This window comes from Apaloderma vittatum, unplaced genomic scaffold, assembly GCF_000703405.1.
Source record: "Apaloderma vittatum isolate BGI_N311 unplaced genomic scaffold, ASM70340v1 scaffold5482, whole genome shotgun sequence".
NCBI lineage: Eukaryota > Metazoa > Chordata > Aves > Trogoniformes > Trogonidae > Apaloderma > Apaloderma vittatum.
In genome coordinates, this window is record NW_009702971.1 from 21,196 (window position 1) to 35,709 (window position 14,514).

The 14,514-nt window shown below is 40.1% G+C and overlaps 1 protein-coding gene across 1 annotated transcript in view; it reads right to left on the bottom strand.

Moving 5' to 3' along the window:
* Positions 1–1,704: 1,704 nt before the first annotated feature.
* TEK (TEK tyrosine kinase, endothelial) overlaps positions 1,705–14,514 on the bottom strand; it is a 29,406-nt gene continuing 16,596 nt past the window's right edge. Inside the window, 15 exon segments of the mRNA XM_009864420.1 lie at positions 1,705–1,779; positions 1,889–1,988; positions 2,506–2,602; positions 3,564–3,604; positions 4,185–4,255; positions 4,611–4,724; positions 5,113–5,303; positions 5,653–5,763; positions 6,696–6,906; positions 8,364–8,521; positions 8,981–9,280; positions 11,887–12,180; positions 12,961–13,095; positions 13,929–14,090; positions 14,459–14,514. Coding sequence (XP_009862722.1) covers positions 1,705–1,779; positions 1,889–1,988; positions 2,506–2,602; positions 3,564–3,604; positions 4,185–4,255; positions 4,611–4,724; positions 5,113–5,303; positions 5,653–5,763; positions 6,696–6,906; positions 8,364–8,521; positions 8,981–9,280; positions 11,887–12,180; positions 12,961–13,095; positions 13,929–14,090; positions 14,459–14,514 — 2,116 coding nt within the window.

The following is a 14,514-nucleotide window of genomic DNA, read 5'->3' on the forward strand; positions in this document are numbered from 1 at the left end:
AGTTGTGTCTGTTTGTTACAGGTCTGTGAGACAATGAGCTGGTTTGGACCTGTCAAAAATTCTATAAAGTGGAGCATTTCCAGCAGAAGCGTTAAGCCAGCTTTGCCTGGCAGCCTGGAGAACACCAGTTGAGATCCATTCCTGTTCACCTCACTGTCCTGTAGGAAGTCGATTAGACTGCAAAATCCAATGCCCATGCTTCAAAATTGCCCAGCCAAGTAGTACATTTTATGAAAAATGTAGTGGATTTTTTTTCCCCCATTTTGTAGTTATTCCTTAGTCCAGTGAATCTGAGCTCTCTTTTTAAACTCAGGTTGTAGCAGCTGTACTTAGAGTGCAAATTCTGCCAATTTCAAGACCGCACAAGTGATCTCAGCACCCTTACTTGTTGACTTACTCCCTTTTAATAAGGCTCTTCATACTTCTATTTGAGCTGGCCTGGTGTGTATGCCAGTGATGTAACTATACTGCAACATCCCTGCCTTGTAGCCAACCAAATAACATGCCTACAAACTAAGCAGCTGAAGGGGAAGCCTTTTTCTTTTCTTCTCTGTAGCATTTTCCACAAGTCTTGCTTGGGGAGACACGTAATCCACCCAGCAAGAAAATCACTGTGGTCTGATGGTCAGTTTTGAGCTGGTGAGTGGTGCGGGGATGAGGGGAACATGTGCAAAACGTGAGCTGATCTGTGAAGTTTCAGCAGGGTAAGTCCACAGGATCCCTCATGGCTGAATTGATGCCAGAAGTTCAGGCCAATCCTGCCTCTGTTTATCTAACCCAAGGACTAGAAGATCTTTCTGGCAGGACAAATATTGTTTTGAAGCATTTCAGTGCAGGATTTTTAAGAGGTCATACCACATTAGGGATAAAATAAGCAAAAGCAAGTAAGACCTCCTTGTTTACGATAGGTAGTAATTTATAATTACGAAGTGAAATTATTGAATGAAATATACAAGTTGAACAAGCCTCATGTCTATCCAGGTTAACTGTAAAAATGTATTTTACAATACGTAGTATGTTCTCAATCCTATGCTTCGTGATAATTATTGTATAGATGCCTCCAATAATGTTAAACCCTTCAATATATATGCATATTTTGCACACAGGCAAACACTGACTGTTAAACTGGACCATAAGAAAGCAATAGAATGCCTTGTATCTTACAAGTGAGTATTTTCAAACAGATTATTTCTACTAGCTCATTTTCACATTCAGGTAGGAGTTTCAATAGTTATCCTTGGTAAACATACTGGATTGATGTCTGCTTGCAACTCCAGCTGTTGAATTGAGCTTAGCATTTTTTGTTTGAATTGCAATGAAATATGGCTGTAAGATCCCCACTTTGCTATCAGCAGCCCTTGGAAAGTATAAAAAAAATCTAAGATGGCAATGCCTAATGCATTACAGTACATATGTATACACTATATCTACATGACTAGGAAAAAAAACAACCCTGCATATGGAACAACAGATTTCAGGACTTCAGTCTATTCCTACTCTGAACACTATATACTCTCCTACAGCCGGTGGAGGCAGAGGTTACTGTGTGATATACACATACATATCTGTAGTAAAACAGTATTACTGTATTATATACAGTTGGAGATATACACAGTTCTACACAGCACATCACATTTTGGGCTCCAGTAGATTGAGTTTGGGTTTTCTTCAAAACATCATCAATTAACAAAGACTTGTCCTCACTTAAGCAGCTTCTTCAGCGGAGCAATCAATTCCTGCGTAAGTAAACTTCTCGTATAGGGTGGTATTCACGTAGGTCTGGGAAGAAAATAAACAGAAAGAATGTGATGCACGGTGCATTACCTCAAGAATCCTAAACTATACTAGAACATCCATGACTTAATTATTCCTAGGAATTCATTCTTACCTTCCTTTCTTCTAGCATCCTGTTCAGTGATACCAGTATCTGAGCAAAAGACGGTCTTTCGTACGGTTTCTCTCTCCAGCACTGTCTCATTAGGTCATACCTTTAAACATCAAACACCAGCATTTAACAGTTTAGATGCATAGGTTAAAGCTGCAAAGTCACATTTACTGGAAGACTGTGGACATTCCATTTTTCAAAGTGGATTTACACAAAGCTGGACTTTTATTTTCCACAGCTGGTTGCCATCCAGAAAGAATTTTCTTTTTCTCTGGAATAATCAAAAAGCTCTCTGAGCTAAAGGCCAGCCATGTTGATTATCTGGCAGAAGCCTTGAACAGGTTTCATGGCAAATAACCGTCAATGATGAGAACAAAAGGACTTACGTCATTATTTCCACCTGTACACCCTTTAAATTTTTTTTTTCTAAAAATGGAGTTCTTACGTTTTCCTGAAAAAATTCTTAGTTTATTAGTTTCTTGTAGACATCGTATATTTCCTTTAGTAGACACTATGTTATTCTAGTTTGTTGGTGGTAGTTGTGGTTTTCAGGTTTTTTGTTTGTTTGTTTGTTCATTTGTTCATTTGTTTGTTGTTTGTTTTCTGAGGCAGTTACTTACACTTCATCATCACAGTTCAGAGGCTTTTCCAGTCTGTACCCTTGAGGCAGTTTTTCATAGAGTTCTGCACATGTCATTCCACAATATGGTGTTCCACCTAAAGCAGAGTTTAACCATTGCCATGAACACGACGGGGTTTTACTAAAATAGAGTTTAATTTCCTAGCAGAAATGAAAAAGAATGGCTGACACAGTATCAGGCAGATTAGTCCAACATTAGGGAATATTTTGCAGCTACATTTTTGGTGTTAATATTTTCATATTTCTTAATGCAAAGTATTGCAGATAAAAATAAAAGCAAGTTTAAGTTTTTATAATCTGTGGGGCTAGCCTAAATTTCTCTACAGCTCTTAGGTCCTGTATATGATTGTATTTGATACAGATTTGCAATACCTCTGGTGGCAACAGGCAAGTCATTCTTTCATTAAAATGGTGTTAATAAGATCAGGTGTAGCCTTGTGGGATCTTGATTTTCCGCACTGCAGTGTGTTAGTTTGCACAAATCCATTTAGTAAGCAAAGCCAGGAATAAATTAGAAAGCAAGAGTTCTGTTTAGCCTCATTATCAGTGTGCATCTCTTGGCCAGCAGACCATGGGCTGTACTCCAAGGCGACTCACAAAGGCCGTGTAACACACTCCTTCTGGACGGTTTGAGGTTCTATCATATACGTGAAGAACAGAGGTGTGTGCAGGGGGTAACTCCAAATTTTATTTGAAGAGTAATGTTCAAAAATGTTCTCTGAGAATACTTGGAGTTACTTGATTAGGGCTATATGTCATGTAAAATGGATCATGTATTTGATGCTGGATCATGTATTTGGATATGCTGTAGGTTTTACACTGCAGTGAAAACATGCTCGTTATGTTTTTGTCCTTTTGAATGGTATTTGAAATGAAAATGTAACAATTTCATTTCCAAGCATAATGAAGCTAAATAAAATCTGCTAGAATAAAAAAAAAATGAAATATATTGCAAAGCAATATATTAATGGATTGAACGAACGGAACTGGCTTGGGTCGTATTGATTTATTTGTGCAGTACGAAATTCAGATACTTACCTAAACTGACAATTTCCCATAACAGGACACCGTACGACCATCTGCAACAGAGGGATATTATGGAGTGCAACAAGAATGTCACAAGATTTCATTTTTCATAATGGTAGATAGTTTTGCTAAAGAACACAGAGAAGTGTGATTCATAATTTAATATTTTTAAATTAGGTTGTGTGTAACGATTGAGTTCAAGAATTGGAAAGAAAGAAAGATCTTTAGTAAAATTATTTCACCGTGCATCTACTAGACTGTGAGCTCTCGGCAAGTAGTGTTATTATGGAATTGCTTTGTCAAATACCATGTCCAATTTCCTGACTAAAATACCGAGTTCCTCGAGGTGTCCCAAGGGTTCATCGGGTTTCTGATTTCAAATGAGAAGTATAGCTAAAGTAGTGGCCCAAATCAAATTAGGTTGCGAACACAGAACTTGTTCAGACGCTGGTGGTAAAATAAAAGTAACTTTTTGCTTGTGGGTTTTATATTTGCTGCCATTGCTCACTTATGTAGACACAGCTACTAAGTTTCTCGAGGTAAGAGTGGATGTCTCTTCCTGGCTGTAAAACTTTCCTTAATATTGAAAAATATTTTTTTGTTAAAAAAAAGACTTCTTGAAAACATACTTACACATCGCTGTTTGTGGTGTAAACACTATAATTCAACGATTCAATTGCCATCCATCGCACTGGAAGCCGTCCCTGGAAAATATTTTATGAAAGTTTATTTGTTGGTGGTTGGAAGAGCAATATTGCAATTTATATCCCTACAATTGTTCTTTATGCTACCTTAATGAAAACTGACTTTATGCAAGTAAGGTTTATCAAGTAAATGAACTTATCTTCAAGTTCACAGTAAAGCGAATAGAAGATTTATCCAAACAGCATCAAGAAGAAATGAAAATAATTCTTGAGTGATGAATTTTAGATTGATTAGAGGCAATCAGTTCTGTAGTACCCATAAGTTTTAATTTTTGTTCATATGAAAACACAGAGTAAGAAATCAGAAAACACAAAATGAAGGAAACAGTCTACATCGATTTGTTTTAGTCCTTACCATGGTCTTCTTAACATAAACTTCTTGACCTCTCGATAAGCCGAAGTCAGCTATTTTTGCAACATAGTTTTCTCCAACCAAGATGTTTCTTGCTGCCAAATCTCGGTGAATAAACTGAAATAAAAAAAAATAAATAAATAAAGGTGAACCATCACAGTACCTGTAAGCTTTACATGTGTTATTTTAGTGCTATATTAGAAACTCCCTTCAGAATAAGATTAAAAACCCAAAACGAACAGCTCTGTATGTCACTACCAAGAACACTTTAAACTTTCCTTGAAGATGAAAGCAGTTAGCTGCTGTGTTGTTTGTAAGTTTTGATGCCTCTTCCCTGTTACCTCATGACATAGGATTTGATAAGGCTAAGTGAACAACAAAATAAAACTCACCCAGTGGGTGCTGTAGAAATTAAATTTAAAACCTCACTTTGATATCATTAAAAATCATAATCCCTGAAAAATTAACTGCTGTGTTTTCAGTGGGTAGAGAATTGAAGACTGACCTGTTTCTGGCTCAGGTAGTCCATCCCTCTAGCAACATCTGCTGCAAAATGCAGAAGCTGCTGAGAGGAAAGTGTAGATGCAGTACTGTTGGCAATGGCAAATGCTGGGTCTGTCTCGAGCACTCTGCTTTTCCGAAGGAAATCCAGTAAATTTCCATGGGGAGCATATTCAATAGCAAGATAAAGATATCCTGATAAAACATCAGGTAGAGAGGGTATCACAAAGTAGAAGATGGCCAGTTGTAGTAATTGGGCACATACACTGCTTTGATTGGAAGAGAAATAAATTTAAAACAGGCAGGAGGGAAGTATAAAACAGCATGATTCCCAGGTACGGAAGAGAATTTAGAGCTACTAATAAACATCAGTTCTGAAGGATTAATGGGGGCCTTTACATCTAAACCCAAGCTTATTTATGTTTTTAACAAATATTGCAGAACGATCTGCTTACGAGCTAGTGTTTTTGTGGACTCTGTGGTCTGTACTGTGCAGGGGTTTTTTAAGCTTATTTTGAAAGCGCATGTATTTAAGACATCTTACCCCGATGTTCACATGCTCCCAAAAGGTTTATGATGTTGGGATGATGACCAAGTTTACAAAGAACTTCAAGTTCTCCAGCAAAGTCTCTGTGGTCATCTTTTGAGGCATACTCTGAAAATCAAATAAGCATGCATTTATGTTTCCTTTGAACTGACTCTATGACCATACTCTTCATTATCAGGACTCTGGGCAGCCTGGAGCTGCTTCAGCCTCAGTGGAAAAAGAAAAACTCTAAGATACATTAGTATTTATTGAAACAAGTAGGACTTGTTAATCAAGGGGGAAAAAAAGAGAGAACCTAGCATTTGTGGCAGCGATCTGCAGAGAAAAAACATCTTAATATGTCACTTCATTGCCTGTACTATTTGAGAATGTAAAATGTCATAGCAGGTTTTACAAAAATTAGCTGCCTAAAAATCCGTCCATATGTGTGCTGCTGATTATGTCTGCCTGCATGCAGATGTTGGCTCTTTTTTCAATGGTCATCATACTTAAGAGTGCTTCCAAATTGGCTGGAAAACAATGTAATGAATTGCAAGAAAATATGTTCATTCTTGCAGGACTTTATGTATTGCAGTTCTCTCTGGAATGTGGCAGCTGTGACCAGTAAGTACAAAGAAAATGTGTGATCCTTATTTTATGTGTATATACATATGAATGCATAGATAGAGTCATCTCTGAATGTCTAAGGCAAAGCAAGATGAGCAAATGAGTCAGCTTTGTCCTGTTAAATGCATCTTTTATTGGCTTTTGCTGTTGTAGATGAACTCACACATGAAGTTCATACTGACCTATGAAATGAAAAATACAAAATAGTTAATAATATTAACAATTAAAGAGAAACAAACCAACTTGACCATGCAGAAATACAGTCTGTTCCAGGGCACAAATCACAGCCTGGGGACAGCTAACGGTTTCATTCGTGACTTTGAATATTTATTTCAGCTTCAGGAGAGGGCTACTAAGCATTCTTATGACAGAGAAGTACTTGGAACAAACAAAAAAGAAATGTCTTTACTCTCAGAATCTCCGATCTTTACTACCTTTCATCCTTTTAATCGCAGCATCCATGCGTAAGCCATCTTTCTTAATGCGTGCTTTCAGGACTTGCCCAAAGTTACCTTCCCCAATCACATCTTGAAATTTTATGTCATTCCACTCAAGAACTGGATAAATAGTGGGATCTGGGCTGTTTTTGGCTTTCCTACTCAGGGTGAGAGTACCTGAGTTAAATTGTACAGCTGGCTCTTCCCTCTGCAACAGAGTTAAGCAAATTACATTAACTGTGATTTCTCCTTTACTGAGCAATGCTCTGATTACACTCCCTGAATGTGTGTGTTCTCACTCACACACACACACACAACCTGATCCATCTCCTGCTTACACAACAGTGAGTTCAGCAGACAGGTGCACCTGCTTCAGACACTGACTGCATCAAGCACTTCTGCACAGATCCACAAGATTAATCAGGCTCTGCATTTTTAAGTACCTTTGTAGACCTAAGCTTCCCAAACAGTTTTATCATTAGCTTAAAGATGATAAAGATGGTCAAATATCATTTGGTAAAACTGATCTCTAAACAATTTTTGAGTCTCTGGTTTGAGATTTATCTCATATTAGGCTTAACTAAATCCTGTGCTGATCAGGCTCAGTAGGAAGACTGAAGGAAGAAGAAACAAGGAAACTACAGAGAGAGAAAATGATCTTCCTCCATATTTGAGGAGACATCTCTACTTCAGTTACATATTTCCACTAAATACTTCTGCTGGAAAAGTTCCAGGTCAAGGAGCAGGAGCTATTCTGTGTGGCCTGAGGACTGATAATCTTTTTTAGATGGGGCCCTTGGCACCTTATTTAAGAAATGACCTATGTAGATCTACAAGAAGGACCTCTTTGACCAAGCTTCATTCTGCTTCACAAGTTCACCTCTGAAGTGAGACAACAGCACCAAAAAGCAGAGTAATGTAGAGACTATAGCAGGATACAAATATGTATATGTGTGGAGAAATATCTCTATGTGATGTTACAACCTTCAGCAATTTCCTCACAGCCAGAACTATGGTGTTGCCATTGACCAGTCCCTGGTGCGCTATCCCCAAGTTGAAAAGCCATGAAGGAGCAGTCACTGATGCTCAAAATTTAAAAAATCAGGCACAACTTCATAGAGTAAGAACAGGCTCCTCCATTCTGTCTGGCTCGGTAATTGTCATACACAGGTCTCAGAGTCACAGAATCATAGAATGGTTTGAGTTGGAGGTACATTAAAGATCTTTTAGTTCCAACTCCCTTGTCATGGACAGGGACACCCCCCATTAGACCAGGTTGCTGAAAGTCCCATCTGAGCTGGCCTAGAACACTTTCACGGAGGGGTTTTCCACATCTTCAGTGGGCAACCTGTTCCACCAACTCATCACTCCCACGTTAAAGAATTTCTTTCAGATAAAGAATTCGTTCATAAAAAGGAAGAACCAAGGCAGAGAACAAAGAAGGATCAATGGTGTGAAACTTTTTCAAGCGAGGTTTTCTACTTCATAGTCTAAACATGATTGCTTTAGCTCAGGGTTACTAGGAGAGGAGCTTTATAATAGCAGTACTAATTGCACACATGAAGACAGTATTTGCAAAGGCCAAGGAAAAGGAATTGGAAAAAAAAAAGGAAAAGATGGAACAAAATTAACAGCCACACTGTCACAGGAAAGCTGGAAACCCACCACCACATTTTGGAACGCCTGAGCCATTCGACGCTGGAAGTTGGCTCTCTTTAACTGTAGCATGATGAGAAAGGCCAGGAGAATTGTTACACAGGTCATTCCTGCAGAGCCAAGGATAGCAATAAGCAGCATTTTCCCTCCTTTTGATTCGTAGGGAGCTGTTGAGGAAGAACATAAAGAATTCATCATTATTTCCACCTAATTCTGAAAAAGCCATAAACAATGCATAGCAAAATAAAGACTTAGAGGTACATCCTTTTGTTTTCCAGAAATGTCCCAGGCATTGGATACTCTGATTTTCAGATGTATGAGCACCTGCAGCTCCCACTGAAATCAGGCAGAGCAGAGTTGAGGTCACATTCAGTGTTCTAGCAGTCCATTACATGAAGCTCCTTTAATTTATGAGCTGTTGGGCACTTTCCAGTGGCTACACACAAATATTGCATGTTGCCACATCACCAGTGCCATGCAGTGAACCGAGAATCAAATTTTGGTGATGCTGTGTTGTGTGTCACAATTTAGAGCAAAACAGAACTAATACTTAAAAAATGAAACTATGACTTTGCCTTAGCTAACAGACCTCGTTTGTGCAAGTCCAGCATGCTGGAATAACCAACCTTTAGTTTCTGGAAGAGTCTTCAGTTCAAATGAGGTGTTTGGGTTGCTCGAGCCAATGTTGTTCTGAGCATTAATCTGAACCTGGTACACAGTGTTTGGCTCCAGGCCCTTGAGATGGTACTGAGTGATGCTGGTGTTCTTTATGATAATATCAATGTGGTTGTACTCAGCCTTGCCATAAATTTTGTAGCTGATGTTGATGGAGGAGATGGAATGGCCCTCAGCAGTTGTCCAAGAGATGACTGAGGATGTGTCCGTGGTATTAGAAAACCTGATGTTGTATGGTGCAGGAGGAATTTCTGAGAACAAACGCAAACACATACAAAGGGTTGGAGCATACATCTACCTCTGTCACCTTCCCACCGTGAAACAAACACTTTCTCTGCTGCTTTTGCTATGCTAAGCAGAAGCAGAATTTTGCTGATGAGCTATAGCCACAGAACACAATAGTTCTAGGAACTTTATGTGCTGTTCCCCATGTTGCAGTACTCCATACTTCAGCAGAGCTTGGAGTGGCGTTCGCTGTCCTTGAGTGAAGATACAAGTTCTCTGAGCTGTATGCAAGGACAACATGATTGCTTTCAGATTAATGCAGAAAGGGTTAATTTCTTTCTATACTGAATCATAATCATCACTGCTTCAGGGAGCAATTTCCTCTTAGGATGTAGGATATTAGAAACATGGAAAATCAACACAAACATTTATTTGAATAATAGAATAATATAATAATATAATCATAGAATAATAGAATTAATCATAGAATCATAGGATGCATTGGGTTGGAATGGACCTTTAAAGATCATCTAGTCCAACCCCTCTGCACTAAGTAGGGACATCTTTAACTAGCTCAAGTTGCCTCATCAATCAAACCTGACCTTGCATGCCTATGGGGATGGGGCCTCCACCACCTCCCCGGGCAACCTGCTCCAGTGTTTCACCACCCTCATGGTAAAGAACTTCTTTGTAATGTCCAATCTAAACCTACACTGCTCTAGTTTAAAACCATTGCCCTTTGTCCTATTGCTACACGCCCTTGTAAACAGTCCTTCCCCAGGTTTCTTGTAGGTTCCCTTCAGGTACTGGGAGGCCACTATAAGGTCTCCCCTAGAGCCCTCCCTTCTCCAGGCTGAACAAGCCCGGCTCTCTCAGCCTGTCCTCGTAGGAGAGGTGCTCCAGGCCTCTGATCATTTTTGTGACCCTCTTCTGGACCCATTCCAACAGGTCCATGTCTTTCCTGTGTTGAGGGCTCCAGAGCTGGACACAGCACTGCAGGTAGGGTCTCACCAGAGCAGAGAAGAGGGGCAGAATCATCTCTCTCGACCTGCTGGCCACTCTCCTTCTGATGCAGCCCAGGATGCGACTGGCCTTCTGGGCTGTGAGCGCACAGTGTTGGCTCATGTCCAGGTTTTTGTCCAGCAACACCCCCAAGTCTTTTTCCACAGGGCTGCACTCTAGCTCATCATGCCCCAGCCTGTATTGATAATGAGGACCGCCCTGACCCAGGTGCAGGACCTTACACTTGGCCTTGTTGAACCTCATGAGATTCACATGGGCCCATATCTCCAGCTTGTCCAGGCCCTCTGGAGGATATCCCATCCCTCTGGCTTGTTGGCTGTACCACTCAGCTTGGTGCCATTTGCAAACTTGCTGAAGGTGCACTCAATCCCACTCTCTATGCCACTGATAAAGATATTGAAGAGCACGGTCCCAGCAAGGACCCCTGAGGGACACCACTTGACATCACTTGATACCTGTCTCCATCTGGGCATCCAGCCACTGACCACAACCCTCTGGGTGCAACCACCCAACCAATTCCTTATCCAGTGAACAGTCCACCCCTCAAATCCATCTTTCTACAATTTATAGAGAAGGATGTTGTGGGGCACTGGGTCAAAGGCCTCCCATAAGCTGCCACAAGCTTTCAGCTTGCTCTTGGCTATGCTTTAGGGGCATCTCTTTGCACTATCCATTTCTTAACATAGAGGGCAACACCTCCACCCCTCCTTCCTTGCCTTTTCCTTCTGAACAGTGTGTAGCCATCAATAGCTAGGATTTGTCCCACAATTTCTACAATTTTCATCAAAAAACCACCAGCAAGGGGGAGTGCCAGGCTTGTGAACACATCCATAAGTACCAAGTACCTTCTGGAAAACAGTAACCTGGTGTTTTCCTTAGTGTGGTTTGGTGTCTGAGCTTAGGAAACTGGAGTGTCCCATGACATTCACATAGGACCTCATGAGGGCCTCCTCACATGACCTGTAAGGAGGAAGAAACCCACCTTTCCAGCAGGTTATATGGTCAGGGACAACCAGCAGCCATTCAGATGGACATTCATATGGTGCTTCGTTCAGACAGGGCATTTGTTGTGGCCTTTTGAAAGGACAGTACTCACACTAGGGGAATTTAAGGATGGTCATCAGTCTTCAGTGTAGCACACTTTACACTTTCCTCACAGGGGTTTTACCTTGCATTTTATCTTCTCTTCCTTCTTTAACTGCTCACTATTTCTGTGTGGACATAGCTCAGTTTCAAGATCTGAATGTTTTTTGGAGTAGCAAAAGATCTTGGAATAGCAAACTCTTTAGGTTCATCATTATGAGGAGGAAAAAAATTCTATGTGTTTAGATACGTGAATCACACTGAAATGAAGATGTGGATTTCTTAGCTTTTAATTTTTCCCCCTTTTAAAAAAACCCTCTTTATTAGTCCCTGACAATTTCCAGCATAAGAATTTCTTTCAGTGCTGAGCTATCTTCATAATAACAGCAATATCAAGAACAAGTGAGCATCAGTAACTGAGTGCTACCAGACCAAAGGATTACGTTTAGTGTAGTCATTAAGTGACAGTCTGATGGCTGGGGGAAGGAGGAAGAATTAAACAGAAGAATGTAAATCAGTTACTTACTGTCACTGAAAGTCCATGCATAAAGATAGTTGCTCCACTCTCCTTGGGACCTGGTGTTCACTCGTACTCTGCACATGTACTGCTGTCTAGGCTTAAGATCTTTAATGATCAGGGTGGACATATTTCCTGGCACTTGAGTAATAACACTGCTCTCATCACCGTTGTCATTCACGCTCTTCCTTTCCACTTCAACACGAATGTCATCCTCTGTCCTCAGTGTTAAAGGATGCCATGACAAATTCAGTGATGTCATACTTTTTGGAAAGAGAATGAGACCTTCTGGTGGAGGAAGACCTTGGGAAAGCCACAGTGAGATAGGTAACAACATTTTATGTCTGGTATGTAAGCTAAAATATGGGTACCAGTTATTCACAACCATGGGCTCTAGCTTGGGATGACAAAGGGCAATTCTCCCTGTCACCTCACCCGATTTGGTGATAATAAATTACATCTAAGAGGTACTGAGCACTCCAAAGTATTTTATCAACAGCTGTTGTGTAGATGGAAAGGTCTCGTTGCTGAGCTGAGGTTGTGGATGCACTTTCTGGACACGAGAAGCCAGATCATTTGATCTCTTTTGGGAAAATTCATGGTGCAATCCTCACTTATTTTGTATTCAGTTTGTGCTGCATCCTCAATGGGCTAAAAGCTTTTCTACATGTTCAGACATCTTTTTTAAAGTAAACTGATGTAATACTAAGAGGAAGGGCTTATCTGATACCAAGAGGAAGGACCGGACTGAAGAAGAAGTGATTTGTATCTCAAACTCTTGATGCATAACCAGTCAAAACATGCAGATTTTCCTTTAGACATCCCCCATTTCTAAATTAAGGAGAATAATTGTTTTGCCTTTTACTAGTTTTCTTCAACTCTGGGTTTTGTTTTTTCTTTTCCTTTTTTTTTTAAATAGATTTTTTTTTTAATTTGCCTGGCATTATTTCGAAAGACTCTACACAGCTTCCAGCTCCAGACTTCTTCACTCAAATGGAAGTGCTCTGGCAGAGACCAGGTAACAGATCACAGAGAAAACCAGCTGAAATAGCCCTTTTGTGACAAGCCAAGATGACAACTTACCAGGCGCAGCTGTTGTGAAGCTAGCCTGTGGTCCAGGATGGCCTTCCCCACCTTCCCCTTGCCGACTCAGCTGAACACAGAACTGATACTCTGTTTTAGGTTCCAGATTGTCCAGTCTTTTGGTTGTGCCTGTTACTGACAACAAAGGGAGAAAATACAGCCATATGCCATATGCACAACCCATGCTGGAAAATGTTAAGGAAGAAAAGGTTTGGAAAATATTCCTGAGCTACTAAGCATGGAAGGTAAGATACACAGGTTCTCCTTTTGTTCTTGATTCACTAAAATAAACTATTTAGAAATATAAAATACTTATTTATAAGTTAGACTCCAGCCCGGCCCAGAGGATGTTTCTAACTGCCCTTCCTTCAGCAAAGAACAAGACTGGTTGCTTAGGCAGCACACACTGTGTATGCAGATCTTAGGTTATCCTGAATTAGTAAGAACTGCTTGTTAAAGTTCCTGTAATGTTTCCCACAATATTTTAGGCCTCACATAAAATGTTTAAACAGGGCTGGAAGAGGTCACCTAATTCACAAGCAGGCTTGATTTTGCCCATACCATTCCTGATACAGTTTTAGGTAAGATGCTTGTCTCACCATAGGGCACAATAGGAATAAAAGAAGATTTTAGATGCCCCAGGATGCCTCCATGCTGCTCACTGCTTTTGAAAAACTGCCATTTACATGGGAGTTCTCAACACAGGGCCCAACAGTGAGTGCTGTTTATCTTAAGGAAGGAGGAGGGTGATTACTGAAAACTGAATATGCACTTTTAATTGCTCTGGGTGTACAACATCCACATTAGGAAGTTCCATAATGCATACAAAGAGTCACGCATCGAGGCATAAAAGATTTAACTTGTACACATTGTGGAGTCTTTTGCATTTAGTGAGGAGCCGACACTAGATGATGCATTAGCATGCAGCTGAAGTTTGTGTTCAAGGGGGTTAAAGAACATCCTCTTACCTTCCACAGACATCCAGGACTGATAATGTTTTGCTGGCTTGTACAGGAGTTTTGTTGACACAACAGGTCCATCTCCAAAGTATAACTCAGCATTGATATCAATTATGAGAAAATTATGTCCGCTGTCTGTCAGCCTTGGGGCATACTGTGGCACAGGAGGAACTGAGCAAGAATGCAAGTATTAAACCAGCCTTTTAATTCCCTGTATCAGCAAAACTATGTTACATCCCTACACCTACAGAAAAATGGGAGATGTTCTTCAAAACCCTTACGGAGTAGACAAGGGGTTACACTTTGAAGCTGCCAGTTTAGATCTTTCAAAAAAAAAAAAAAAAAAAGGAAGTTCTTCTAATCCTTAGCATCACATTTATTTTTTCAGTACACATACCTAGCATGTTGCTTATAAAGGATTTCTACTCATATTTTGACTGTAGATATTTATATAAACATCTTCCTGCAGTGCAGAGAACAGAAAGCTCTGCCATTAAAAATAAAGAGGCAAAGACATTTGAAAAGATTCATGTTTTTACCTTTCACTGTAACTTGAAATGGCTTCTCTGCCATTTCTGCTATCGTCTGCCCGCTG